Below are 12127 nucleotides of genomic sequence, written 5' to 3' on the forward strand. Positions count from 1 at the left end.
TGAGAGGCACACACAGCAGGGGGGGGAGGCCTGGTACCAGTCTGGAGATCGGAGCGGCCCAGCAGATGGAGGTGTGGTTTTCAGTTCTGAGCCCACGGGGGACACTGGAGAGGGCTCAGTGATTGGTGATAGCAAAGAGGATCTCAGGCTGGAATGTGTGATTCCCACACCCACCCACCCCCCAACCAACACCCACCTTCGGGCCCCGGAATCTCAGCATCTCCCAGGGTCCCTAAGTGAGTGTGTGGACTTAGAGTCTGTGGATTTTAGCTGATATGAGCGTGGGACTTCGTGTAGCAGGAATAAAAGAATGAAAGATGCTCCCGTAGGCTTGTTCACTCGTGCCCTGAAGCATGTGTGGAACGCCATTCCACGGCCTTCCTCAGAGACCCAGAATCTCACCATCCTAGGTCAACACTGGCCCTTGACACCGTCGGCCATGTCGAAGGAGAGGCTGGAGGGGGCTGTGGGCTGCAGAGGGGACATACTGGCCTCCAGGGACCTCTCTGAGGAAGGCTGCAGGCTCTGGTGCCGCTTCCTGAGCATCTGTCCAATGCCCATCATGGGGAACCTTCCCCTGCTTTTCACACAGTTGGGGCTCCCCAGAGGCTGCAGGAGGCCATTGCTGGGGACCGGAGGTGGTGAACACACACCCTCCTCTTTCGGGGGGCTGTTCTTTTCTTCGTGAGTGAAAGAGACCAGCGTGGAATGCAGAGGCGTTTGGAGAGGTGACGTGCTTCCGGACAGCAGCCCTGGGGAGAGTGTCCTCTCACCAGAATTCCTACGCGCCAAGCTCACAGGGGAGCTCAGGATCCTATAATGGTGGGAAGAGGACAGCAGTTCTATGTGGTCCTCTCGATCCACTGACTCAAAGGAGCGAACCATGTCCAGCAGCAGGGGCTCTTCCTTGGGGAGCACGCTGGCACTTCCCGGCCCTGGCTGGTGTGCCTCTTGCTTCTTTACAATCCTTGGTGTCCTGGGAGGTGGGACAGGGATGAATTCCATGGAAGAGGAGGCCACACAATTGGAATCTGAGGTCTTTCGGAAAAGATTTCGGCAGCCGAAGGAGTCTACACACCAGGGAAACAAGACCATGAAAATAGGTTCTCACACAGCCATTGTGTGCATGCTGCCCCCGGCTTAACTGAATCAGCAAACCCATACAAGGCAGGAGGAAGCAAACAGCCTTGGCTAGTTACAGGAAGGATCAGTCAGAGCACCCGAGGCCCCACAGAACCACACAAGTCTTTCTAGGGTGTAGGAGACACGAGGCTAGCCCACTTCAACAGGTACTCCCTTTTGGTAATTGAAAATTGCAGACACTGTCAAGAGGCCTTTGAATAGAGGGGTTTGCCTGCTTAACAGAATGTCCACTAAAGACCAAAACAACATCCACAGAGTCTGACTTACTGGTCTTTTGACTGCTAACTATGGAAAGACTTGTGTCCCCTCAGACACTTTCTTACAAGTTTATCATGGTAAAAATATATGTGTGTGTGTGTGTGTGTGTGTGTGTGTGTGTGTGTGTGTGTGTGTGTGTATACACACATATGTAACAGAAAGTTTACCAGCTCAATTTCTTTCAGTCTACAGTTTGGCAAAGACACACAGCCATTTCAGCCTGCAGAAATAACGCTGCCACTGAGCACACACCCATTCTGTCTTGTTTCTCTACACTCTTGACAGCGCCATTCCACCTGCAGCTCCATGAACTCGGCCATTCTAGGAACACACAGAGTCTCGTACAATATCTGAACTGTAAAGACTGGCCCTTAGTGCGAAAGCTTCTGGGGTCACTCAGGCTGTAGGTACCCCTCCTTTTTCAGGGCTCCCTTGTGGCTTTAAAATCAAGGCAGCCTCATCAACTTCAAACAGAACTACTGAGCAAAGGCAAGTAGCCAATGGCTAGACTTTCCATCCCGAGTTGGCACCAACGAACATCCCGGTTTGTAAACTGTGACAGGAAGGAGAGGGAAACCCCCTAGAGGCTTCACACCTAGGGGCCTTTTCACTGAGTAACATTTTATGGCCCAGCTGCAGGAGCAGGGTGCTGCCCAGCAGGAGTGGCTTCCGGAGCTGCCAAGGGCTCAGAGAATCTCCCATCCCCACATAAATGAATACTCAGACACGGAGATAAATCTCCTTAGGCAGCAGATGCCTGGGATGTGACAGCAGGAAGAAGTAGGATTTCATTAATGGCTTATCCTGACAGTGATCCGGCTGGCGCACGGGCATTGCCTCCCTTCCTAGGTCTGTTATGTTCTGTGCACCAAGACAGGCTGCTCTGGGAAGTGAAGGGATAGTACGCTGGCCTCCCAGGGTCTCACTAAGCAAACAAGTCTGAGTTGACTTCAGAGGACCACACCCCTCCCTGAGCCTCAGGATCAGATGCTTTGACCTCTGGACATAAATAATGAAACCCTGCAGCCAACCTATACAAAGAGAGCCCTCCTGCCTAAGATTCCACACTAGGACAGCCCCAGCTTCCCTGCCCCCTCTCAGGCATCTTGTGTCATCCAAGGACGGTCACATGGGTCAGTTATCAATAACGGAATGGATTCTGAATCAGGATACAATGGATTTACCTAGTAGCTCTGACAGCCAGTGGCTGTCACAACTAAGGGACTCAAGGAAGACCTCTGATCCCCAGAACACAGCAGAGCTGGGACTTGAACTTGGGTCGGGGAATCCTACCACCACTCCAGAACCCAGACGCAGTCACACTTGAATGTCTCATGGGGCCATGTTAGCTCCAATAGGACTACACCCCAGCACCCACTTTTACCTTCACCTTCTGTTCTCCTCAATCTATCCCGTTGATTCCTGTAGTCATGGGTACTCATCCCAGCCCCAGAATGCGGCGTGTGCCAATCTCTCAGGCTGCACATAGCCCTCTATTCCTATGTCCTGACCTGCTTCTGTGATACCTTACACCCTGGCCTCTAGTCCCACAATACCATGCATGAAAACCTCTGCTCCTGCATGCCACGGACCCCCCCCCCCCGACTCTCATACCACAATTATATATCATCTGATCACGGTTCCTCCAGTACCACGTACCAGCCTCTGCTCCAATGACACTAATTTCTGTTCTAATTCCCACCTCTAGAGTTCCTTATACCTCAAGTATTCTTCCACAGTCGCAAGCACCCTGATGACTTGCGACCACATCTCTGCATCTTCGCCCTCAGCACTGTGTACCTGCAGCACCACATACCCCGACCTCTGTTTCATTATACCATGTGCCCACCTCTGTCTTCTCGAATCCCGCACAGGCAGTCCACCCGCTGCTTGGCCTGAGTCCCTTGGCCTTAGATGTACCAATGGTACCTCCCAGAGGCGTAATCGCCTCTGTTCTGAGCCCACGCAGCCACCCGCAGCGAGCACCGGTCAGGCCAGTGGAGCTGACCCACCTTTGTCGCCGAAGCCTGACTTGGAGGCCTTCCGGTCTTTGAGCAGGGCTTTGGTATTCTGGATCTGTGTGATCAGTGAGGGCAACGGCTGTTTGTGAGAAGACAGGCTCTTGTCCAACTTCTTGGAAAATGGACGATGAAGAAAATCAGCTCTTTTATCTTGTTCTTTGGGCTTTTTATCCTTCAAAACAAAGTGAGCATACGTATTCAGACACCCACGAGATATATACTCGAGGATTCATCTCCAAAAAAGTCATCCAGAGAGAGGAGAAGAGCATATCATATTGGATACTCATCAGTGCATGGATTGAAGGGAAGGCTGAGGCTAGCCCATGCTCCAGTGAGCCAGCTCCCTCTGCCCGGAGCAAGTGAACCCGGACTCTCGCTGGCTGACTTACACTGCACTGTGTCAATACGTTCCAGAGCGGTCAAGGCCACACTATGTGATCAGGTATTCTGAAAATATCTGAAGGAACTAAGGAGGAAACAAATTCAAACTTTCAAAGACCTACTGTGTGCGTTTGAAGTGCTGCCATGGTTGGGCATGGTGGTACAGACCTATAATTAAATTTGAATTCCAGGGCTGGAGAGATGGCTCAGTGGTTAAGAGCACTGACTGCTCTTCCAGAGGTCCTGAGTTCAAATCCCAGCACCCACATGGTGGCTCACAACCATCTGTAATGAGATTTGATGCCCTCTTCTGGTGTGTCTGAAGACAGCTACAGTGTACTTCTATATAATAAATATAATAAATCTTTTTTAAAAATTTGAATTCTGAGGCTGAGTAAGGAGGTTTTCAAATTCAAGGCCAGCCTGACCTACACAATAAGGCTTGGCTGTGGTTAATCTTGACCTTCGGCTTGAACAACTTATAGGGGCTTTAGAAAGCCTAATCCTGGGGTGTCTGTAATCTTGGCAAGTCCTGGGGCCCTTAGTTCATGAGTGTGCTGATCTTATCTATGAATCTGTTGATGGCTTCAAGATTTGAAAGCAATGTTAGGGAAGAGATGAAATTTAGGAAGGTGGGGCATGGTTGAGAGAAAGGCACTGAGTGTGTTACTGGCAGTTACAGTTTGCCTTGGCCTCTTTCCTAACCCTCCATTGCTTCCATTTGTCACCATACAACCAGCCCTGCTCTGCCCTTACCCCTATGGTCTGAAACCTCAGCAAAATAAGAAGCAAAATAATTTGTCCTATAAGTTGTTTTTTCAGATAGATAGCACAACAATGAAAAACTCCAAACAGATTCAAAATACTAACTCCATCCATCCATCAATCTGTCCATCCATCCATCCATCCCCAAGTGGCACCCTGAGATCCTGACTGCAACAAAGACTTGGTAAACACAGAGATAGCTGCTTTCATTTAACACGGGACCCAGCATGTTTAGTCTAAACCCTACAGAGCCAGAGAAGCCCTGGTGAGCTTCTAACCCTGTCTACCATCCGAGTGTGGGAGCATTTCCGTATAGACCTAAAACTCGCATGGGTATTGTCACTTTTTGAGCAATAGATTTTGTCTTTACAGAACCAGATCCTGATCCCTCTAACGGGAGTGGACCTGACTGATTTCCCTTCAACCCCACAGCCTCTGGCACCGAGCCAGGTACTTAGAACCGGCATTAGAAGCAGCTATTGGGAGGGAGAAAGGGTCAGGGAAGACCAAACTGATTAAAATGAACTGAGTTCAAGTTTCTGAGAACAGTGAAGCCACTAAGCAGTGCAGAAGGAGAAATCCTTTCCCTGGCCCTGATGACAACATCGATGTCGACTGTTAATCACGGGCAAAGCCTCCCTGGCCTCACCCTGGCTGAGGGGAAGGTTGTTTTCCACATTCTTCTTGCCTTCAAGTTGAAGAGGTTTTGCAATTTGAGGGAGCTCATCAATTTCTCACTCACGTGCTAAAGAGCTTTGTGAGGGAGTCGCTTTGCACTTTCACCAATGTCTAGTACCTATGAGCGGCTCAAGAGGTCAGAAGTGAGGATGCTGGGTCCTCGGGGCCACACCCGGGGAGGGAAGCTCCTTAACCAGTGGGGGGAGTGGGAGGTAAGGACAGTAGCTCACGCAGCTACTACAGGCTCCTTCCTCCGCCTCCATTCCTAAGGTCACAGGGACCTCTGATGAGGACCAGCCTGGGGTAGTCCAGTGATTCTCCTGAACAGACTGAAACCTCAGTTCTCACAGCCCTCATCAGTACTGTGAACTACTGTCTCCATGTGGCCTGGGGTAGGGTCAGGGGGTGGCAGCTGGAGGAAACGCAGTTACCATAGGAACAGCCTCCTAGTAAAAGAAGAATGTCGGCTGTACTTCCAAACACGCGGTCCCTTCTACCACACTGTGACTCGGCAAGAAGGCCTTCCCTCCCCAGACACTGGCACCGAGTCCTTGGACTTTCCCAGCAGCCAGAAATGTAAGAAATAAACCTCTGTTGTTCATAAATTATCCGCTCTCAGGCATTCTGTTGTAACAATAGAAAATGAAGTGGCATTTCTACGAGGTGTTCCAAGTGACCGTGGGAAGGGAGGCGGAGATAATCACAGGTCTCTACTGCTCTCTGCTCCTCTGTTTCCATGAAACACAAATGGTCCACCTTCTACCTTCTCTAAAGCAAAGGAAAGCAAGCTTTTATAGCAGATACACAGACAGACAGACAGACAGACACACACACACACACACACACACACACACATAGATAGAAAGAGCCACAAAGATACACATACAGATAGGTGCATATCGACTCAGACAGACACACACACACACAGGTGGGCAGATGGACACACACACACACACACACACACACACACACACACACACACACAAACGCGCGCAGGCACGCACACACCTCTATCAAGCATGAAAGAGGAGAGGCTAGGTTTGCCCTGAAAAGTCTGAAAGAATGTCTTCCTGTCTTCAATTTATTTTTTAATCTCTCTGTTCTTCTGCAAAGTCACCATTTTCTATCTGGTAATACCTCAAGGAGGAAGAAAATTAAACCTAATGATACACTTTTGCAATGCACTTTATAATAAAACTTGATAAAAAGAAAGTTAAAAGTTGCATTCACTCCACTTTAAAACAGAGAGAGAGAGAGAGAGAGAGAGAGAGAGAGAGAGAGAGAGAGAGAGAGAGAGAGCGAGCGCACAGTAAAGGTCCCTTCAGGCTGCTCTGTACACCCAGACACAGGAGGGCCGTCAGCAGCTGTAGGGACCTACTGTGGCTTCTTTCCAGCCCCTTTGGGGATTCTGTGGTTTAAGAATCAGGTTATAAAAGCTCTGGGCTGGGCCAGCCTCACTGCGGACTGAACTTAGCAGAAGTAGGTAAGAGGTGAACGTCTGCTGGAGAGGGAGGCCAAGGCTGCTAGCCGTAAGAACAAGTTTTCCTGTGCTTAAGGAGAGGGCCTCATTGTGAGAAGACTTGAACACCTCCAAGTGTCCCTGCTAAGGCCACCCTTGTTGGGCTTGTGCCCCAGCATGTCCCAAAACCCCTCAGAACATACATCTCCATAGAGATTTCCTAGTAACTTATTCCAGGGAGCAGTCAAGAGCTCGAGCCTCAGCACTCCTTGAAGGGGCGGACCATGGGCCAGTTCATGTGGAGGTTCAGCGGGCCAAAGGAAACGTTTATTTAACCAAAGACCTGACCCACTGCCCCAAACCCGTCGATGATCACACGGTTAGACCTTTTCATTTGCCTGTTTTCTCCAAAAGAAACCCCTAGGGAGCATCGTGCTAACAACGTGACAGGAAGTAGTCTTCAGAGGAAACAAAGATGGGACTCTGCTTTCTGAGGGCCTGTGCCCCAGCCACCAGAGCTCAGGCTGCAGGGACGCGCTTTCCCTGATTCTCCTTGGTCAGGGTTCCCTAGCATCACTGAGGGCTCAAGGAGTGGTAAGGAAATTCACCATCTTGGCTCCAAGCACTTTTCCCTTTTAATCCACAGGGAAGTTTTATATCACCAAGTCAGACCAGAGAAGACCACATGATGTGGATACAAGCAGCTGTGCATGTGTGTGTGTGTGTGTGCATGTGTGTGTGTGTGTGATGTGTGGCTTGTGTGTATGTGTGGTGGGTGTTTGTGTATGTGTGTGTGTGTGGTATGTGTGTTTGTATGTGTTTGTATGTGTGTGTATGTGTGTGTGAATGTGTGCGTGTGTTTGTATGTGTATATATATGTGTGTGTGTGTATGTGTGGTATATGTGTGTATATGTGTGTGCATGTGTGTGTGCATATGTGTGTGTATGTTTTATGTGTGATGTGTCTGTGTGTATGTATGTGTATGTGTTTGTATGTGTGTATGTGTTTATATGTGTGTGTGCGGTATATGTGTGTGCATGTGTATGTGCTTGCAAGTATGTGTTTATATGTGTATGTGTTTGTATGTATGTGTTTATATGTGTGTATGTGTGGTGTATGTGTGTATATGTGTGTGCATGCAAGTGTGTTTTTTTGTGTGTGTGTTTGTACGTGTGTGCGTTTGTGTGCACACACGCATGTGCAGACCACGTAGACGTCAGTTGATATCACTTGCTGTTTTCATTTATTTACAGAGTCAGAGTCTCTTATTGACCTTGGAGAGCACAGATTTGGCCAGGCTAACTAGCTACCTGTGGGGGTCCTCTGAGTACTGGGGTCACAGGTGGGCTACTATGCCTGCCAGCTTTTATGTGGGTGCTAGGGATCTGAACTCAAGTTCTCAAGCCATAGCAATGGCACCTTGTCCGTTGTTGCAGCCCCACAAGTAGAATCTTGACCTCTGGCCCCCAGTTACACCCGCCAGAGATATGTAAAACAGATACAAAAGTTTTTAACGTGGACCCAGAAAGGATGACTTTCCATTCAGTGGAAGAAACCAACATTAACTGAGTGTCCAGGGACAGATGTGAATCCGCTCCACTGACGGGGGAGGTCTGTTCCTCAGACTCTAAGCTCCGAGCTCCAGAAAGCTGGGTCCTTTTCGATTCTGCCTTTCTGACCGTCTCTGGAGGCATGACAGTTACCAGTGAAGGACAGCCATGGTTATAGCATGGCAGTTGAGTCCATCCCTGCTCTGTACAATTTGCCGTGACCATGAGCAACTACCATCGCCTCCAGGGTAGTGTATCCCTTCTTTAAGCAGAAGTGTGGGTCTTCCTCAGCTCTGCAAGCAGAAGCCAGGATCCATCTTGCACCTGCATGCTGATCAGCTTGGCAAACACTCTGACCTAACAAGGACAGACCTCCTATCACCCCAGGCTGAAAGGGGAGCTGCCCCTTAGGAAACTGACTTCTCTTCCATACTGAGAGTGAGTCCTGGTGGCTGAGGGCACTTGAAGCTGCTCCTATCAGTGTCAGTGCATGAATTTTACCAAGTTAAGATGGAGCTTGACTGACAATCAAGAGGCTTCACCTGGTTGCTTAGAGCATCAGAGCCCTCCCACCCCAGATGGCCAACGTTCCCAGATGTCATTAGCCAGTTGGTATTGGTTCCTTTGTGCCTGTCATGCTAGGGAAAGCCAGATTTGGCTGCAGAAAAAAAAAATAGCAACTATAAGTGAGTTTATAAAAAGAAGACTGGGGGGTTGGGGATTTAGCTCAGGGGTAGGGGGCTTGCTTAGCAAACGAAAGGCCCTGGGTTGGGCCCCCACCTCTGAAAAAAAAAAAAAAAAAAAAAAAAAAAAGACTGAGTTCATAAATCAAATCATAGAGCCAGGAGTAAAAGACACAGAAACATGATGGCTCTGCACAGTAGTCACCAAGCCCATCTGAGGGGGAATCTGATCAACTATGAACAGGATTCTGTGCACCTTGATTCAGGATAAGGAAAGAAGGTTGCAGAGGCTGATTCAGGGGAGACTGGCTGATACTCGGCATCATGTGACAGTCAATGCCGTGTGTCAACTTGGCTGTGTGTGGCCAACACCACTATAAATGCTGCTGCAAAGGTATGTGTAGGATCTCGGCAGCCACATTGGCTAAGGACCGTCGATGGGCCTCCTAATGTGTATGCCTCATCCAATCCATTCAAAGTCTTAAGGAAAAAACAACCAGGCTTGGAGAGCTGGCTCCGGGCCTCGGAGTGCTTGCTACCCAAGCACTGAGTTTGGATGTTAGCACATGTAACAAGCCAAGCATGGCCTTATGCATGCCTGTAACCCTGGCATTATGGGAGTACCAAGACAAGAATATTTCTGGGGCTTTCAGCCTATTTGAAAACCCAGCTACAGGCTCAGGAAGAGAGAGCCTGCCTCAAAAGAATAAGGCACAAAGCGACAGAGGAAGACACCCAGTGCACTCTCCTGGTCTCCATGGTTACACACGTACATGCACATACACCACACACACAAGAATTTAAAAGACGATTCTTTCTGTCTGTCTGTCTGTCTTTCCACCCTGTCTCAATTTTCATAGGTATATGCAAGTGAGAGAGAATGCATCTCTCTGGAGAGCCTGCTAACCCATTGGAAATTCCCAAGTTCTTACCTGCACAGCATGGAGTTCAAAGTCCTTTGTCCAGGTATCCAGGGAGGCCTGTGAAGAACACCAGTTCTCATCAATTCAAGAAGCTACATCCATCCCTTCCTCCCAGAGCTCTACCCCCCGTGGCTCCCCCGATGGGAAATTAATCATTTCCATGTCCACAGAAAAGAATCAACTTGAACCGCAGTGTGAGGAGGACTCACAGGCAGAGATCTTCCAGGCAAAGCTACTAAACCCTAAAGCTCAGAGGGGAGGAGTGTTCTCCCGACAAAGAGGCCATTCAACGTGAAGCAGTGAAGACACCATGGGCGCAGCAACCACATTGAGAGCCAGATCCCACCCAACACCCGAGGCTCTCCTCAGACATTTTCCCAGCTCAAACTCTCTAATTTATGAATTTAACTTTGCTTGTTAAATACGTGTATGGAGGCATACCATGATAGACACGTGGAGGTCAGAGGACCCTGTGTAGGGCTGGATCCTTCCTTCTACCTTGTGGTTTCTAAGGAGTAAACGCTGGTCCTCTAGTGACAAGTGCCTTTACCTGCTGGCCCATATCTGGCTGGTACTTCTTCCAGCCTCTCTGATCCCATTGTAGCTACCATTCTAATGCGTGTGTGTGTGTGTGTGTGTGTGTATGTGTATATGTGTGAGTATGTGTGTGTGTATGTGTATATGTGTGTGTATGTGTCTGTGTATGTCTGTGTGTGTATGTGTGTGTGTGTGTATGTGTGTGTGTATGTATGTGTGTATGTGTGTGTATGTGTATATGTGTGAGTATGTGTGTGTTTATGTGTATATGTGTGTGTGTATGTGTCTGTGTATGTCTGTGTGTGTGTGTGTGTGTGTGGAGAGAGAGAGAGAGAGAGAGAGAGAGAGAGAGAGATAGAAAGAGAGAGAGAGAAGAGAGAGAGAGCTTCACCATGTTTCCCTCTTCCCCAGCTCCTCCTGGATCCTATCTACCACCTGATTTCATGGTCTCTCTTTCTTCTCTTAAAAAACAAATCAAAACAAAAGCCACAGAGTTCATTGTGTGTTGTAACACTCCATTGGAAAAAACAGATGTTCCCTTTGGCAGCAGATATCACTGGAAATAGCTCCTTATGTGTATGTATATGAGTGTCTGTGTTGAGTTCGTATGTACCATGTATGTGTGGGTGCCCACGGAGGACAGAAGATACAGCTTCAGATCCTTTGAAACTGGGGATGCAGGCTGTTGTGTGCCTCCATGTGGGTGCTGGGGACAGCAGCAGGGACCTCTGCAAGAGCAGTAAGTGTTTTACTGATGAGCCGTCTCTCCAGCCCCAAGTCATGGAGATTTTTAAATAAGTCATGAACTGAACATCTTAATATTTGCCTTTAAACTAATGCCCCCCACAAGTTAACAGTATCTCTACAACCAGAATAGAACCTTGTTTTGAGCCAGGTATTTATAGGAAATAATTGAGTTAAGTCGAGGTTATGGGGTGGAGAGGGAGAGTTCCTGCAATATGGCCGGTGTCATTACAAACTGTGGACACAGGAATGCATCTAAGAATGCAGAAGAAGGAAGCCAAGGAGGGAAGATCAACAGCAACTGCCAGACCCTAGAGAACCGCCTTGGAGTAGGTTCCCTCTCCTAGCCCTCAGGAGGAACCAGCCCTAAGTCACACTGACCTCTAGAACCGAGGAGTGCACCCTGGGGTTTTATTTGTTACAACAGCCAGGTCAGAAGAATCCCATCCCCTGCTGCCCCATGACCTCAACCTTGTCTGGACGGACATCCCCCCCCCCACCCCCCCGCTTCTAGTTCACATTTTATGAATCAACATTATAAAAGATATGTCAACAAATATGGTTTTGCACTATGCCTGTTTTTAAGATAGGTTCTCTCTGTGTAGCCCTGGATGGCTAAATTCTGTGTTTAAAGGCATTATATTTAGCCTATTTGAAGCTATTTTTAATAAGTAGTTTTAAAATGATGACTGTCCCATCTTTATTCCACTGGGCCCAGAGGTCCCTTGGACACCACACATTGGTGTTTCCAAGTGAGATACATGTCTTATCCACTTGTTTTTGGAGACTGTGTCCTTCTATATAGTCCTGGCTGTCCAGGAACTCACGTGTACACAGGCTGGCCTCCAATTCACAGAGAACCCCCTGCCTCTGCCTCCCAAGTACTGAGATTAAAGACATGCGCCACCACTCCTGACTGTACGTTCCAATTTCACAAAGCAGTCTTTGCCGTTTTACACGAAGAGGAAGAATAATTCTTAGTAG

The 12127-nt window shown here is 48.6% G+C and overlaps 1 protein-coding gene across 1 annotated transcript in view; it reads right to left on the minus strand.

Moving 5' to 3' along the window:
• Positions 1-210: 210 nt before the first annotated feature.
• The window catches only part of Hunk (hormonally up-regulated Neu-associated kinase), a 109331-nt gene continuing 97414 nt past the window's right edge, over positions 211-12127 (minus strand). Inside the window, exons 9-11 of the mRNA XM_032900458.1 lie at positions 9872-9919; positions 3414-3594; positions 211-1070 (exon numbers count right to left, since the gene is read on the minus strand). Coding sequence (XP_032756349.1) covers positions 412-1070; positions 3414-3594; positions 9872-9919 — 888 coding nt within the window. The 3' untranslated portion in view covers positions 211-411. The remainder of the gene's footprint in view (positions 1071-3413; positions 3595-9871; positions 9920-12127) is intronic.

Source organism: Rattus rattus, chromosome 4 (assembly GCF_011064425.1).
Source record: "Rattus rattus isolate New Zealand chromosome 4, Rrattus_CSIRO_v1, whole genome shotgun sequence".
NCBI classification, from domain to species: Eukaryota; Metazoa; Chordata; class Mammalia; order Rodentia; family Muridae; genus Rattus; species Rattus rattus.